Source organism: Ochlerotatus camptorhynchus, unplaced genomic scaffold (assembly GCF_037179485.1).
Source record: "Ochlerotatus camptorhynchus isolate MF236.1 unplaced genomic scaffold, CSIRO-AGI_Acam_v1.1 ptg000046l, whole genome shotgun sequence".
NCBI lineage: Eukaryota > Metazoa > Arthropoda > Insecta > Diptera > Culicidae > Ochlerotatus > Ochlerotatus camptorhynchus.
Window position 1 is genome coordinate 2,238,157 of NW_027040537.1, and position 18,334 is coordinate 2,256,490.

General features: G+C 38.8%; 1 protein-coding gene across 1 annotated transcript in view; it reads left to right on the plus strand.

Annotated features, from left to right (window-relative positions):
• Positions 1 to 3,181: 3,181 nt before the first annotated feature.
• LOC135716700 (uncharacterized) overlaps positions 3,182 to 18,334 on the plus strand; it is a 37,686-nt gene continuing 22,533 nt past the window's right edge. Inside the window, exon 1 of the mRNA XM_065239006.1 lies at positions 3,182 to 3,716. Coding sequence (XP_065095078.1) covers positions 3,614 to 3,716 — 103 coding nt within the window. The 5' untranslated portion in view covers positions 3,182 to 3,613. The remainder of the gene's footprint in view (positions 3,717 to 18,334) is intronic.

The following is an 18,334-nucleotide window of genomic DNA, read 5'->3' on the forward strand; positions in this document are numbered from 1 at the left end:
TTTGCAGAAGAATGGCTAGTTTTTTGTTTGAGATCCGAAATACCGAAATTAATTAAAATCTGGAGTATAATCTAAAATATAGGTTCAGAAAAATAACGAATTCCATGCAATTTAAATCTCAGTACTCAATCTCCCTTAGCTCAGTCGGTAAGGGCGTAGCTACAAAGCAAGACCATGCTGGAGGTGGCTGGGTTCAATTCCCGGTCCGGTCTAGGAATTTTTCGGGTTAGAAAATTTCTCGACTTCCCTGGGCATAGAAGTATGATTGGACTTGCCACACAATTATACTAATGCAAAAATGGTACAGGCATTGAAAGCTCTCAATTAATAACTGTGGAAGTGCATCTAAAACACTCAGTTTAGAGCACGCAATAAGCTAATATGCGATATGCAATAAGCTTGAAATGCGAAGAAGAAGAATTTTTCACTTACGGAACTTTTTCTCAACCGAGGGGGCCGATTCAATCTTAGATGCAGGATTTTTTTTGCTTTATTGTTGTGAGATGCACTCGCGCTTAATAGATAGAAACACAATTGATTATGATTTTTAAGATTTCCTGCAAAAAGGTGGAGAGCGATGCGAGTAGAGATGAAAAAAGATTTTTCGTAGATTGATTCGCTAGTGTGAGATTTTTCGACCATTTAAAATCAAGATTTAGATGTGTCGCACCCCTCGTTCTCAACGGAACCACCCTAGGGAACTTCAACAATTATGTTTCTACAAGCGGCTTGAAGTAGAAAGGGTGGGCCAAAATAAATTAAAAAGCGTCTTCAGCATGTCACTCTACACAGTGTACCAAAAACATGTTTGGCACTGCACTGGCACACGCATAGGCACTGTTGGGCACCCTATTCAGTAATTTATGTAAAATTTAAAAACAAACTGGCGATACTGCACTGTTTTTGCGCATGCATGTTTACATTCTGATCATCCGTTTCGTGAAAACAAAATATCCGTGGCAACGGCAGCCAACAGACATGAACCTCCGGTACCGATCAGGTAAAATTAATAAAATTGTATGGTTTAACCTAAATTTATTCAACTCATAATTGCAGAAGACTACTGCATCTGAAGGATATCAATTCAACTAATTATATTTCAATTCTACTTAGTATAAAGTACATTGTTTTGTAACATGATTTTTCTGCAGGATATTGTCATAGAGCTGCTGAGAGATTGACTACTGAATTTGCAGTCCTAGTGCTCCTTGATGTCCCTGGAGTGATTTGATATGCTAATGACTCATTACCGCAGACGGGTCACCTCCTTGAACATAAACCAAATTGACTCCATTTACCACGGATAGAGTATCTTGCAGTCGTTCTTCAAATCGATCCACCGTCCAGCCGGCAATCTCCACCCAGTCGTTCACATAGCGCATTAAAACGATCCGTCATTCGTTGTTGTACGCCTTCATGTCTTGTCGATTTCATACTCGATCGGCAGCCCATGACAGTTCCTAACAATATGGCGCTCTACATATCCACATATTCCTTCTTCCAACGATTCAAAACGTTTTTCCTCTCCGTTCGAGAGCTGATAATCTCCAGCAGCCAGCACAAATCCTCCATCGTAATGCTGTTCATCTCCAATCGATAGTTGGTATTTCTAATTCGTGAATGTTATGCCTTTCGATCACTTGTCGCTTATATTTTCCAGAAAATTAATAATGCACTTTGAATATATGAAAATTTACACCATCACGTCTCAACAGAAAACATCAATCGGCGCGCTGAACCGCTTTCACTTTTTTATACATGAAATGTTTACTCACAAACTACCTATAATTGCTTATTTTAGAATTACTAATATTTTTGGAATCAAAACATTCAATCTGTCAGAAATACCAGGTTGCCAAATAAGCCAAAATATTCACAAACAAACGCAGCCTGTTTTAAGACTGGCACTGTTGGCACTGCCGGCATAGCTGCGGCACACTGAGAAAAAAATGGCTCATAATGAGTGTGTAAAGTGACCACCCCTAGGATATTTCCTGGTTATTTGACCTGATGAATTAACCATTTATTGTAACAAAGAATGAATGCATAATTACTTCATAAAGCCTCCTTCCACAATACTTCCATTACCCAAACACATTTTAGTCATGATTTTTATCTTTTCACTTATAATTTAGGATGCAGATTGCGAATTTTATGAATATTTAGGTAAAATTGATAATGGTAGCGTTTACGTCACTTTGTCATTTCACGACAGTGGGGAGGTCCACCCGCGTCCCACAGAAAAGTTCTCTCTCCACCAGCTGAGATCTCACGAGGACGAGAGATTCTCTCTCCTAACACGCTGAGTGACTCGCTATCAACACGGGATTTTTGTTTGACAGACTTTGTAGCGGTACACGGTCGATGAGATCGCTCAATTTCGTCAAAAGTGGATTTACTCAAAAGTCAGGTGAATTTTTCGGGCAAAAGTCGTGGAAAACCAAGAAACACTTTTCGATTATGAGGAAAATCCATGAACATTTTACTCAGTCTACATACTTAGATTTTTTTTGCCGAGATGACAGCAGCTTAGCATTTTATTTTGCTAGATCTCAGTGAAAAACTTGCGAGATGGTGCCCATCTCGGTAAAAAAAATCTAACTGTGTGTAGGAGTGTACTAATAGACTGAGTGAAAGCCCTATCGATTTTCCTCATATTCGAGAAAATTCAACTCGCTTTCGAGTACATCAACTTATGACGAAATTGAGTTGGTACGATCGACCGTGTAGGTTCAGGAAAAGTCAAAAGAAAAGCGCCTAACCATTCTTCCACTTCTCCCGCTTTTCCGAGAGTTCCCTCCTCCTGGCCATATGTATGTATGCGGCGGTTGGTAAACTGATTGTGCGGTCGCCCATGGTGACTTATTGCGGGAGTGTGAGTGTTGATAACACCTCTTCACAATGCCAAAAGTAAATGTCCCACTGGTTGGCTGCGCTGCTACGGGTGAATGATAACCGAGACTGTTGTCACATGACGGCCACCCGCTCTCAACTCTCACTCAACTCGGCAAGGATCTGCTTGAAGCCTTTTGCCCCAAAATCTACCCTACTGGGGAGTAGTCAGTAATCACACACGGCGGATATGCGGGAGCTCGATTGCCGCTGTATGCGTGCCCGCCTACGTTGTGAGACATGAAAACCAAAAGCAGAAAATTTTCCCCGCAGATTGGTTGCAAAATTCGAACGATTAGGGACATTGCAGCAAGCGCGACACGAGACGGCGGTACGGCAGGTCGTCATCGACAACTTTCATCGCAAATTCGCACTTTTGGTTTTTCTCTGCAGCTTAACGACCTCCGGTAAGAGGTCGCCCCTCAAAAACGGTGCAAATTTTGCACAAAGTGATAAAGAAAAAGTAATAGTTACTACGTCTTCCAATTGGAGCAGCCGTGGAGGCAAACGTGATAATATTATGTTATGCTTGAAAGGTGATTTTACAAGTGCGGGCGTTTGTTTGATTATTAGCTGTGAATAATTTTCATTAATCAAAATATTTAGTGGAAAAGAAGCTTGTTGTCGTTCGAATGAAGCATTGTGTGGCTAAACAAAAGTGAAGCAAGGGAAGTTTTACATTTTGAAAGGAAAATTGAATATTTATAAAGGCAGTAACAAAATGGCAATATCCAGACAACGAAGCGTACCCATCAGGATACCAGCGCAGACGTTCACCTCCGGCAGCCTGTTCTTCATACTCGTCCTTGGACTGATTGTGGACCGTAAGTGTAGTCATTTTTTGTTTTGTTTCAAATGCCTATGAAATGTGAAAAATTTGCAAATTCAATCCTCCCTCGCGAAGTTGTTCATGATAATGAAAAGTAAACAGAATTTATCAATACTCTCACGCATACGGTAAAATGTGTACTTCCTCGTATATCTAGCTGGAGCTAGAATAAGGGCCTAGCAGCTTTTGTAAACAATGACTTCCTTTGATGATTTCTAGATAGTCAAGACTTGCCAATGTAAACCAACATCACCATTATGTTGGTTTGCACGGGCGTATCTGGAATTCATAGAAGTAATTGTTTACACAAGCTGTTAGGCCCTTATATTAGCTCTATCTAGATATAAACGTTGCCACCCACGTTGCTGTACATTCCATTAAAAGGATTAGCTGACGCTTCGAAGATCCCCACGGGAGTGCAGAACATTAGTTGATGCTCTCGATTCAATTTATTAGGTGTCGCAGTCTACTATTTGGAATTGACGGGAAAATTTTAGTGGCTAAGGTACATGAGTTTCCAGAAAGTCCTTTCAAGAATTTTCAAATAAGGAGGAAGCAGTTTGTAAAACATTGCGGATGTTTTTGACAATGTTGAATTGTATTAGGGGAATTTACGTATTCTCGGCAACCTAAGCAGCGACCTTCTTTCTATAGCCTTTTTCTCTAAGGAACGCACACATATGCAGTATTGGTTTGTTTACAATCTTTTGCTGCCAGCTGCTCTAACAATTTCAGTCGAAAGAATTGTCAAAAAATGTTTTGAAACGCTTTTACAAAGCTCCAATCTTCTCTAGTGAGAGCGAGTATTGTCGGCAACCAGTTTTTCTTCGGCAACCGTTCCATTTGAACTGCATGTAAATCTGCTGTTCTATTATCGGCAACTCGAAATCAGCTACAATTTGTAGTGCGTGGGTTGCATTTCAAGAAAACCTTGCTAGATTACTTTTTCTCAGTGGTAAAAATATAGTCAAATTGAAGCTGAAAGCATAAAGAATCGTTTGCATGCATTCAAAGTGTTTTCGTAAGAAAATCCAGTGAAAATAGTGTTTCAATTTGGGTTGCCGAAAATAGTCTGTCATGCCGAAGCCGTCATTCCCCCTACTATACTTTAGTGTGGTGAAAACAATTTTATTGTAACTTGTTTTTCGTAGTGAATGGATTATAGTAAAATTTAAGGCATATAACCCAAGTAGCATTTTAGGTTTCATGATGTGTACTACAAAGAAGCTACAAAGAAACATTCATAAAACCCTGGTCAAAGCAATTTTGCCTTTATTGCTTGCACCCAGGGTTTCGATCAAAATCTGCCTAGGTTGCGCACTCTTGCGAAGGTTTTGAAGGGTATATTTTTTAAATACCTGCAAGATTGATTTACAGCAAAACAGATTGAATTAAGGTCGCATTGAGAACCATTTGAAAACCATATTTAAACTAGCAATTTGGCGTCAATATAAATCTAATTCTTGCCATATTACCATACCTTGCTTGCTACTGAAAAGAGCATTAATCAATCTTAAATAGGATTCAGAAATATCACCCGACCTTGGAAAAACATTTGAACAAATAAAACTACAACAGGATACAATTATTTTGAATTTCCTTATGATCACAAACATATTTACCAAAATTATCATAACAGATCTCATGTAGTGACCTAGTTTTAAGTACCAAATTAAATTTAATGTGAAATATGCTTATAAGATCAAATAAAAAGTACACTCTCGGAAAACAAAAAGAGAAAGGTATTTCGCTAGGAAAGTTCATAAAAATGAACTGATGTATGATGCATGACTGGATTTAAGACGTAAAATACTGATAAAAACATAAAGATTTTTCGCAAAATTGATCAAAATTTTAGAATATCTCATTCTTAGTAGGCTGTGGAATTTTGACATCTTAGGAAGCCGAAAGAAAAAACTTTTACCAGCCTCTGTCAAATTATGAGTCCTAGTGCCATCTGAACGGTGTGATCTTGAAATAATGTAATTATGTAAATGATAGTCTTTACAGGTCTTTACCCACATGAACAACAGCAACGTCTTTACACTTGAATTAACATTTTAATTTCTTTTGAATTCTCCTAAAAATTCCATAGGTTATCTGCTACATTTTTACATTTTTTTTAAATTGTGGAATCCTTGAACAATTTTAAAAATTGCAGAGCCATGACAATTTTCCAATAGCTAAATAATGTGTTTTTTTTTAAATAAAGAATCTTGTAAATTTTCCAAAATTTTACATTTTTGAATTTTTTTCTCAATCCCATATTTAAAAAAAATCTAAATCAAGTATTTTTTTTATAAACCTAAGATCATGAAGACATCGTATTGCGGCGCTGGTGGTCTAGTGGTAACCGTGATTGCCTCTTACTCCAAAGGGTCTGGGTTCAATCCCAGTCGGCGCCATCGGGATTTTTTTGAGGTTTAAAATCTCTGATCACGCCTTCCTCTAGTTATTTTTCATCTACGTCATTCCTAATGTTTTAATCGCTGTTATCTAGTTTCAGGGCTGGTAGTGAGTATGTGATTTAATAGTAGTGACTTTAGTGACTAAAATAACGAAAATAGTGACCAAATAGTGACTTTCAAACAATAAAAAAGTGACCAATAGTGACATTTATTGGTCAGAAAGATATGGTTTCAATCTTCCATTGATTTCGATTGCCACTTCGAGAAATTTTATAAACTCACAAACCCGCATTTTTCATGTTTCTAAAAAATAAAACAAACGGTTTATGGATCCCATTATCCTCAAAAAATAAATATGAATTGAATAAGCATTTTTTTAAACAAACTATTTACTAAGTTGATATAAGCATCGAAAGCACACATTGATGATTAGATCGCAAAATAGAGGCACAGAGAAAAATGTTCAAATTCAAAGATTTAGACAAATTTTGACAATTTTATTAAGACAGTCAATTTTAAATATCTAGGATATTGATGAAGCGATGCGATAAGCGATTAGTATTTTAGTTAAAAAAAATCGTTCTCCTATTTGTAGCCGCTATAATGCAGTGGTCGTCTTCATTCCTTCCAAGAAGAGAATCTTCTGTAACACAAGGAAACAAACTCATAACTGTGGGACATAGACAACTTTTCTAGATCGCAGTTTTCAAAAGCCTCTCATTACTGTGGAACGAAGAAAATTATCCCAGGTGGAAAGTTCACGGACATAAAACAAAATTTGAATGCGCCTAGGTCTAAAAATCTCGATCGTGTAAAATTAGGGATTTAGGGATGCATTTTAGAGTTTTGGACAAGGGGGTAAGTCACTCAGCACATTGTGCCAAAATTAGATTCGGCACAGCTTGGGCACATCCATCGGCACAATTCCGTAGGCACTGGATCATTTTAAATAAAATGGGAGCACTACTAGACAACTGTAACATCCTCTAATTGAATATACCAGAGGAACTCAGACCAGCAGTTAAAATATAGATCTAAATACGAAATGTAGGTTCTAGAGTGGGCTCAAGAGACAGAGGCAGTTATTCAGACCTCATTAATACCCTTAACACAGACAAACAGACATAACACTCGCAAGTTGTTCATCGAACAAGCATTTAACGGTCGATTTAAAAGTATCCTAGTTGGTAGTACCGCCACCTGTGGCGCGCATAGTCAATTCCCTTGCGTTTGACGTTTACACACTACCGCCATCTATTCAGCGTACTACCCACCACTGTGTATTCAACAGATGGCGGTAATGTTTTAGCGACGATGTTTTACAGTGAGAAATATTCAATGTGTTATGTCTGTTTGTCTGTGCCCTTAATTCAAATAATGCTGCAACTCACACCAAACAAACTACAGAAGTCTATTCATCATCCTCTATAGTCGATCTTGACCCATATTCCTCACCGGTTCCAACTCTTTCCGACCGCTTTTCACATCACGAAAGACTAGGTCTCCGTTCTGCCTTTGAGGGCATTATAAAACTGTAAAACACAGAACTTTTATTATCCTATGAACACAAAACACCAAAATTTCGCACACCCGCCACTTCCCGCGTCATCCTCAACCCGATTTATCCCTGCGATTTCAAACAAAACATTCAAGGTGTCAGAAATACCGGTTTGCCGGGATGGGTATTTTACAAACAATCGCAGCTTGCTCTATGACCAGCACAATCGGCACATCTGTGGCACACTGACAAAAAAGATGACCCAGGATTGGTGTGCGGAGTGACCTACCCCTTGGTTTTGGACCATTTTTTTGGGCCTGAAAATTCAAGATCTCTAACACAACCAAATTGAGAAAATTGCAACCTGCGAAACCTCTTACAGTTTGTGATAGGTCTATAACCAATTCGAGATCAAACAAATAAAAATATTAGTGATTTCGTCAACATCAATTTTACAGTTAACATTTTCGTCTGTTCGCAACTTTTCTGGTCCGTCAGAATTTACACGCATTTTTAATGAATTCACATCAACCTTTCTAACACACCGTTTTACCAAATCAATCTGTGATTTTATGTGAGTTTTTGAAGTTTTTTTTTTACTCTCAACATCGGTGGTAAAAAAAGTGACTTTAGTGACTAAATTTTAAGGAATAGTGACTTTAGTGACCTTTTGATGAAAAAAGAGACTTTTTAGTGACTGGCTTGAAAATAGTGACCAAGTCACTAAGAAGTGACCTGCTACCAGCCCTGAGTTTGAAGTGGTTGATCCTAGGATTCTGATGCATTCGGTCATTATCGGTGTTATTGCATGATTTGAATTTGAACTTGATACAAAGATATCTATTATTATTATTTAGCTTTATTTATGAGGCTTTCAGCCTTAGGCTGGTTCGCCTCCAAACAAAGATATCTAGAGAAATCTGATAAACTTGTTCCTCTTCCTGCGCCTAGATGCAAACGGGCAAGTCTGACAGGCGCCATATCTGAAAATGAATTGTGTATTATTAAATACTATCATGGAAAACACATTTTGTTGCTGGACATCACGACTAACATTTTAAAAACTCATAATTATTATTTTTTAAATTCGGCTGGACTTGGGAAAAAACTTTATGTAAACAAATTTATCAAAAATTATGCGTAAAATCTAAATAAATTATTATTTTTCTAAAAAATATGCAATTTCGTTATATTTAAAAAAAACAATAAAAAAATTAAAAAAATTGAATTTTTTGAAGCAATATCCAGCCTACACTCTTCACCAAATTTTAGGGCATTACTTCAGCTTTTTTTTATACAAAAAAAAGTTTGGCTGTTTTGGCAAAATCGACGTTTTATTAACGTGCGCATTTGGACGCAGGATTACGTCTTTCGGCAATATATTGAGGGTGCAATTAAAAAAAAAAAACAAAATCAACCGCGTTACGAAAAGTGGTCAGGTTTTGACCACTTATAATTCTGTCAATAGCGGAAGCATTTTAATTCTAAACAAGCCAATCGATTGGAAATTTTTCAACGAATCTGCTAAGATGAACACTTTATCAATTTTCAAAAGGTCACTATTGAAACTTACACAAATGTCCAACTGTTGCAATGGTGATCAAAATTATCACCGATTGCCTGCAAAAAGCGCTTTCCCAGATTTGAAAGTCGAATTCCATCCGGTGACGCCGAACGGTACTTAATCAATCACCGTGTGTGGTGGTGTCCGGTCGGTCGTCATCAGCAGCAGCAGCAGCAGCAGCAGTGCTTTCGGCGCGTGGCGTTGAACATAGTTCTCCAGTACACAATGAAAGGCTGCCCGCAAGCAGTGAGCTGCAGCCCACATGAGCGTCCATTCACCGAAGAAGCCGCACCGCTACTGATCGGATTCAGTAGCTCTTCGTGAGTCGCTATGTCTATGTCTGTGTATTTTCAGGACCACTATACAAGTATTTTCTGGACATTCGTCAAGGTCATCAATCTATGTATTTTTAAGGCAACATTTGGGGTGCAATTAAAAAAAAAAAAACAAAGTAACAAAGTCGGTCGCGGCATTAAAGTGGTCTGATTTTGATCCAGAAATGATGGATTTTAATTCTTAATACGCCAATCGATAGGAAATTTTTCTACGAATCTATTCAAATCAAGACTTTATCCATTTCCAAAAGGTCACAGGTGCAACTGTGTTATGATAATTAAAATTATTACCGATTGCCTGCGAAAAGCGCTTTCCCGAACACAGATTTCAAAATAGAATTCCATCCGGTCTTACCGATCGGTGCATATTCAATCACCGCGCGTGGTGAGTGATGGTGTCTGGTCGTCATCAGCAGCAACAGTGCTTTCGGCGCGTCGCGTTGTACATTGTTCTCCAGTACACAGTTGCACACTTTTGGACTAAGAACGTAAAATTTACTTTCCGAGAGAAGTCAGCGGAAATGTCCGGGGAATGTTTGAATTAGCCAGAATAGTTTCGGAATTTGGAAGCAAATTCCAGGAGTAGCCATTTCCAGGGGAAGCCAAAAAAAATTTCAGAAAAACCATCCAATAGAAGTCGAAAAAAACTGACTTCCGAAGGTTTGGAACTCGGAAGTCAGACTTCCGAACTTTAATTTAGTGCTGGCGGCTCAATCGTTCCTCTAAAATCCAGAAATAAACTGCATTTCAAACATGGCGTTTGAACTTGTTACATGTTACCTGAATCTCCAATTAATTCACAAAAATTTAAATCGTTGGATCTCAAATCGGTTTCTTATCGATATCGAAAAGCACCGGCTACCAGATTGTAAATAATTTACAACACTCCCATGGGTAGCCGAGTTTCCATTTCCAAATGGATTCTAAAGAAGCCACCTTAATACCTCAATGGCAAATCCAATCAAACGAACACTGAAAAACTTTTAGCCATCATTCTCACCCATGCTGATTGTTCGCTCCGATTTCCTGTTTACCTTTCTCGTTCGTAAACTGAAAGGCTACCGAATCAATCGAAAAATAAAAACAAGTTTCAATTCAATAATGTCGGCATGCACCTTCATTCAGTGTTTAGGAAACGGTCAGCTGGTTTCATTATATTTGTAATAAGCAGTCAACTAGCGGCGCCGGTGGTGTGGTGGTAAGCGTGACTGCCCAGACAACCAGGAGTCGTATAACAATTAGCAGAAAGTATCGTAAATTGCTACAGTTTAAGTCAACATCGCATATAAGAATGACATACATCCTTGCACAGGGTTGCTTCCACTCACTTGCTATAAAAAAAATTGTTTTTCGGAATTATGAAATCATTAGATGTTATAATGGTTATTAGTACATGAAGGTTAAAAGAAAGGGGTCGTGAAGTATGTATTAGACACATAAAACCTGTCAATATTGCTTTCAGCTTTTATGAGTCAAACACACACTTTTCACTTTCTTCTTGTTACTTGCAAGTACAACATATCATTATATCATCTAATGATTTCATTATTCCGGAAACATTTTTTTATAGCAAGTGAGTGGAAGCAACCCTGCTTGCATACATCGCATTATGTTTAAGTTAAATCGTATAGAATGCAAATTTACGACTTACCTATAGGGGAAACGCTCCTATAGTTGCGGTACGTTAGAAGCGTTAGGTTCCTATAGTTGCGCATGGAGACTCAATATACAACTATAGGAACCTAACGCTTCTAACGTACCGCAACTATAGGAGCGTTTACCCTATGATGTTAAATCAACTCGTTTAAAAATAAATTAAAATGTGACATATACGCCTCACATCGAATTCCTGAGGAGAAGGCGATCTTCATAAGGCGGAGTTGAACTAGCCAGTTGGCTAAAAATCACCATAATAAGGCTTAAAAAAAAGATCTTGATAAAGTTTAAATCTGAAGCAAGTATGGTGCATAACCCGGAACAACAAACTTTCCAATATGCTAATAGAATGACAGTGCAGGTACGGATATCGCATCCCAGGGGCAACGTGCAAAACGTGCGTGCGAGATTACGATCTGCCACCAGAAGGACCAGATGGTGATGGCGCTTATTACCGATGTCACTTCACGGTGAAGTGACAACTTATCACTCACGGTGAAGTGATTCCCATATGATTTACACGGCAATCACATCACCGTGAGTGACAACTGATCACTTCACTTCGTTTTCACCGTCAAGTGACACCCGTAATAAGGCCCGATCTAACGTTGGTGATAGCAAAAACCGGAATTTCCTGTTGCATTGGGCGTGGACAAGGAGGTGCATCGTCGGACAACAGCAGCCAGGAAACATAGGAAGGAATAGAGGCGATGAAAATGGACGGGGCTACCCCGGTGTCCGAAAACGAAACCGAACCTTATCTTTTCTGATGCCCACAACGGCAAAAGCATTGGAATGATCTATACAAGTGCGAAGCGATGCAGAAGATGAAAAATGAAAAACTCAATCCACCTTAATGTACATATAAAAAAATTAATTCATCGGCTCCGTTTAGCTCCTAGAGACAATGTGCATTCCAAATGAACACCATAGAAAAAGATTATTGAATTTAAGCTCAAATGTGAATGACTAACTATAACAAATAGTTATGCAAAGTTTCATCACTTCCTGGAGAAGACGGACCAAACTTCTTGGAGACGCTGGCAGAAACTTCCTAAGGTAGATTGAAAAAAAAATCTGGAGAAAGTCGGAAGCCAGAGCGCTTACGGAACTGTCGAAAGAAACAAGGACATAATTCCGGAAGAAAGAGCTCTTGGGGGATATTCTAATGATCCAGAAAATTTTCCATACGGTCATAAAACATCCCTGAAGACCCCGCAATGCCCCTGAAATTTTTGGAACATTTCTGAAATGTACTTAGGAATATTCCATATTTCCTCGGGCTGTTTTGGAGTACTCTGATCATCTTTGAAATACTTGGAACTTCCCTGATTATGATGAGACTACCGGAATATTGATTAGATATATTTGAAGGTTTCTAGACTTTCTTGAAGATTACGAAATTTTTTGAGCACTCTCACAATTTTCTTGAATTTATTGTAACATCAGCATTGAAGTTCTCTGATCTTCTCGATTTTTATAATTAAAAAAAAAAAATATCGACACTGCCATCAATAAGCACGGAACTTCCCATAAAATGTTCTCACAAATATTATTTCTGATACTTCCTTCTGGTCGGGAATCGCGATATAAGCCGTTTATGATTTAAACAGTCTTTTTATTTTCAACAATCATTCGAAAATTTTATCATTTCTTACTATTTATGCACAGGATGCCTCTAATGATCGCCATTTAGAAACAGAAAATAGTAAATAAACTTATATTTTGGAATCATTAATACATATTTTATGTATTGATAGTAATTAAAACTGACTTTGTTATAATTCTGATATGATGAGAAACTTCGCACAAACCCCTTTTCACTAATATATCAAAATATAACACACGTTGATATAAATATCAACCATTAATATAATTGTGTTATAATTTTGTTATGCCCTTCTGATCGGGATATCATGTCCTAGCTCTATAAAGCTTATACCACGGACAGACTATGGCTTATATCATGTAATATAAGCTGGCTTGCAATGAGCAGGGAATCAAGAAAATGCTATCTTCCGATGCTTACCGACGATAAAAATACTAGTTATCGGAATCATGATCAGTGTACAGTAAGATCATGGATTATCATTTGTGTTACACATCATGATCAGCAACAAAAACGATGATCTACTGATATGATAACAATCACTTTGTAATGTATCTCAAAATCTAGGAACTTGCTGTCTTCGGAAAAGTTGTTCTGGAGGTAAAATACCCTACAATACGGATATTTTTGGAATCGGGATGACACACATACAGTCCGGAATCCTTATTGCCGGATTCCTTATTGCCGGTATCTCTTATTGCCGGATCCTTATTGCCGAGCTATCCGCGAATAAGGATACCCACAGCTTATGGGATTTTCACTAATGGGGGCTGTAGTGGATTATCTCATTTGTTTCAATACATAAAGCTATACTGTCTTGGACAAAGTTGCTGTACTGGGTTAGACCAACAAGCCTGTGCCATTGGATTCAGGTTAAATTGGGAACTACGCCACTAGAGGCGCTTCACTTTTATGTTACTTATGACGGGCGCTATAATATATGGATCATAATTCCAACATAGAATATTTCGTGATCCTGACCATATAGAAAGTAACTGTCTCCAGCAAAGTTGGGCAGGTGGTCAAGTCCTTTTGGATGGTGGCCATATTAGTTCAGAACTCTCTCACTACGCAGCGCTAGTGTGCATGTGCAATTCCTATATAAACTGTATCTCGAGAGCCTGGCCATATAGAAAGTTGCTGTTTTCAGCAAAGTTGTGCAGGTGAGCAAGTCCTTTCGGATGATGTTCATATTAGTTCAGAACACGCTCACTACGCGGCGCTAGTGTGCAAGTGAATTTCCTGTATAAGCTGTATCTCGAGAACCTGGACATATAGAAGGTTACTGTCTTCAGCAAAGTTGTGCAGGTGAGCAAGTCCTTTCGGATGATGGTCATATTAGTTCAAAACACGCTCACTACGCGGTGCTAGTGAGCAAGTAAATTTCCTGTTTATATGTATCTCGAGAACCTGGCCATATAGAAGGTTACTGTCTTCAGCAAAGTTGTTCAGATGATTAAGTCCTTTCGGATGATCGTCATATTATTTCAGAACTCTCACACTACGCGGCGCTAGTGTACACATGAACTTCTTAATATGTTATGTCTCCAAAGCTTGTCCATATAAGATGTTGCTGTGCAATGTGAGAACAGGAACAGGAAAAGGGATGACGTGTAGAGGCCAGAAATCGATGTCAGATGCCATTTTGAAATCCAAGATGGCGGCCATCGGTTCAAGAAAAACTGTCAAATACCCTACAATATGGATATTTTTGGAAAGGGGACGACGTGTAGAGGCCAGGGAATCAAAATCAACGATTCAGATAAAGATAATGGCATTCTCATTTTGGTTACACTCATGATTAGTACAAATCCATAAATCACAATGGACAGTTCTGGAAACGATAATGCGATTATCATTTGTGTAACAGATCATGATCATATGAAATAGCGATAATCTCAGATCATCATCATCAGTTCTCGTCACTGAAAATTCCCCATTTAAAACAAGGCTAATCAAATACCCTATAATATGTGAATTTTCGGAATGAGGATGACGTATAGAGATCGAAAATCGATGTTTGCCGCCATTATGAAATCCAAGATGGTGGCCATCGATTTAAGAAAAACTGTCGAAAATTGATGTCCACCACCATTTGGAAATGCAAGATTACCCTGCGATTCACTTTTATGTTACTTATGACGGGCGCTAGAATATATGGATCATATTTCCAACATAGAATATTTCGTGATCCTGACCATATAGAAAGTTACTGTCTTGAGCAAAGTTGTTCAGGTGACCAAGTCCTTTCAGATGGTGGCTATATTAGTTCAGAACTCTCTCACTACGCAGCGCTAGTGTGCATGTGCAATTCCTATATAAACTGTATCTCGAGAGCCTGGCCATATAGAAAGTTGCTGTTTTCAGCAAAGTTGGACAGGTGATCAAGTCCTTTTGGATGGTGGCCATATTAGTTCAGAACTCTCTCACTACGCAGTGCTAGTGTGCATGTGCAATTCCTATATAAACTGTATCTCTAGAGCCTGGCCATATAGAAAGTTGCTGTTTTCAGCAAAGTTGGACAGGTGATCAAGTCCTTTTGGATGGTGGCCATATTAGTTCAGAACTCTCTCAATACACAGCGCTAGTGTGCATGTGCAATTCCTATAATATATGACTCCAAAGCATGTCCATATAAGATGTTGCTGTGCAATGTGAGAACAGGAACCGGAAAAAGGATGACGTGTAGAGGCCGGAAATCGATGTCAGATGCCATTTTGGATCCAAGATGGCGGCCATCGGTTCAAGAAAAACTGTCAAATACCCAACAATATGGATATTTTTGGAAAGGGGATGACGTGTAGAGGCCGGAAATCGTTGCCAGACGTCATTTTGGAATCCAAGATGGCGACCATCGGGTCAAGAAAAACTGTCAAATATCCTACAATATGGGTATTTCCGGAGAGGGAACGACGTGTAGAGGCCGGAAATCGATGTCAGACGCCATTTTGGAATCCAAGATGGTTGCAGTTGTTGTTGTTGTCTGCTTTGATAAAATTTACGCATAAATCAATTTTACGGATGTTCCGGATCTTCTCACGGACCATCTGGTGACTACTCAGAGCCATTGAACAGCTAATGTATCTAAAATTACCATTTTACTACACTTCACATAGTTGCAGAGTAAAATCAAAGCCTACTTTGATCAAATTTACACAGCAATAAATTTATCAGATTTTCCGGATCTTCCAGCGGGTTATGTCGTGACCACTCGGAACAATTGAACCACTAATATAACAAAAATCACCATTTTACTACAGGCCTACTTTAATCAAATTTGCGCAGCAATACATTTTACGGATGTTCCGGATCTTTCGGCGAGCCACTTGGAGCCAGTGAACAGCTAATATATAAAAAAAATCATATTATTACTACATTATATACAGTTGCAATTAAAAATCAAGGCATACTTTGATGAAATTTACTTAGCAACCAATTTTACGGATGTTCCAGATCTTTCGGTGGCTCATCTGGTGACCATTCGGAGCCAATGACCAGCTAATATTTCAGAAATCACAATTTTACTGTATTCCATATAATTGCGGACGAAAATCAAGGCCTACTTTGATCAAATTTACACAGCAATTAATTTTACGGATGTTCCATATCTACCAGCGGACCATCTGGTGATAACTCGGAGCCATTGAACAGCTAACATATCAAAAATCACTATTTTACAACATTTCTCATTGTTGCAGAGAAAATCAAGGCCTACTTTGATCGAATTTATGTATCACTGAATTTTACGGATGTTTCGGATCTTCCGGCGGATCACCTGGTGACCACTTGGAGCCATTGAAACGCTTATATATCTAAAATCATTAATTTACTACATTTCATATAGTTGCAGAGAATAATCAAGGCCTACTTTGATCAAAAATACATAATAATCCAGATTAAAGTTGATCCAGGTCATCGGAAGGCCTTCCGGTGGACGCTCAGTATTAAGAACCAGGTTATGGGTTGATTTTGTTAAAATATTAATCAGCACTACCCATAGATGCCTGTTGCTGTGGATTTTCAGCACCACCTTGTTGTAGACGACTGGTACCTTTTCTCGCCCCGATGGTCTCTCGGAAACTCGGAATAAAACCGGAACCACTTGGCCAATTTTTTCCAATTTTTAGTAGACCATAATTTCGAACATTTTTCTACTCACTGTGAAAATTTCAACCAATTTTATGATTAAACAAAAAAGTTATACCTATGCAAACATTGCTATTCGTATACCTGTAAACACTCTAGTGACCATGGAAAACATGTTGCCGCCATATTGGATTCCAAAATAGCGTCTGGAATCTATATCTGGCCTCTACACGTCGTCCATTTTCGGAAATTCCCACATTGTAGTGTATTTGACAGTTTTTCTTAAACTGATGGCCACCATCTTGGATCCCAAAATGTCGTCTGGCATCTATTTCCTTCCAAAAATATCCATATTGTAGGGTATTTGACAGTTTTTCTTGAACCTATGGTTGCCATCTTGGATTCCAAAATGGCATCTGACATCGATTTCCGGTCTCTACACGTCATCTCCTATCCGAAAATACCCATGTTGTTGGGTATTTTACAGTTTTTCTTGAAACGATGGCAACCATCTTGGATTCCAAAATGGCGTCTGACATCGATTTTCGGTCCCTACACGTCGTTCCTTATCCAGAAATACCCATATTGTAGGGTATTTGACAGTTTTTCTTGACCCGATGGTCGCCATCTTGGATTCCAAAATGGCGTCTGGCATCGATTTCTGGCCTCTACACGTCGTTCTCTCTCTGGAAATACCCGTATTATAGGGTATTTGACAGTTTTTCTTGACCCTATGGCCGCCATCTTGGATTCCAAAATGACGTCTGGCATCCATTTCCGGCCTCTAGTAGGGTACCACTTCGTAATGTTCTCGGTGGTACTCGGATATCCAACAGCGAGAGAAGCCTCGAGCAGTCGACCTCACCATTCAATAGCTTGGCAACAAAAACTGCTTGCTGATTTTTCCGTCGGCATTCCAGAGTATCCAAGCTCAGCAGATTGCAGCGATCAGAATACGGCGGGAGATTTTGCGGATCACGCCATGGTAGATTACGTAATGCTATCCTGATAAACTTGCGCTGAACACTTTCGATCCTCAAGCTCCAAGTCAACTGATGAGGAAACTAGACCAAGAAGGCATTTTCCAGGATTGGTCGCACAAGTGAGCAATAGAGAGCTTTCAGGCAGTGTGGGTCAATGAAGTCCTTCGATATTTTCGACACAAAACCTAGCTGGCGATTCGCCTTTGTGATCAGAGCAGAGCGGTGGAGGTTGAACGTCAACTTATGGTCCAGTAGAACACCAAGATCGCTGAACTGGTCGGTTCTTTGAAGAACCACACCGTTGATGGCATAGTCAAAAACAATCGGCTGCCTGATGCGGTAATACGACATTACCATACATTTAGGAATGCTTAGGGTAAGCTTATTCCGACGACACCAATCAACGAACAGATCCAATACCGATTGAAGACGAATGCAATCCTCAGCAGTCCGCACCACGAAGTACAGCTTTAG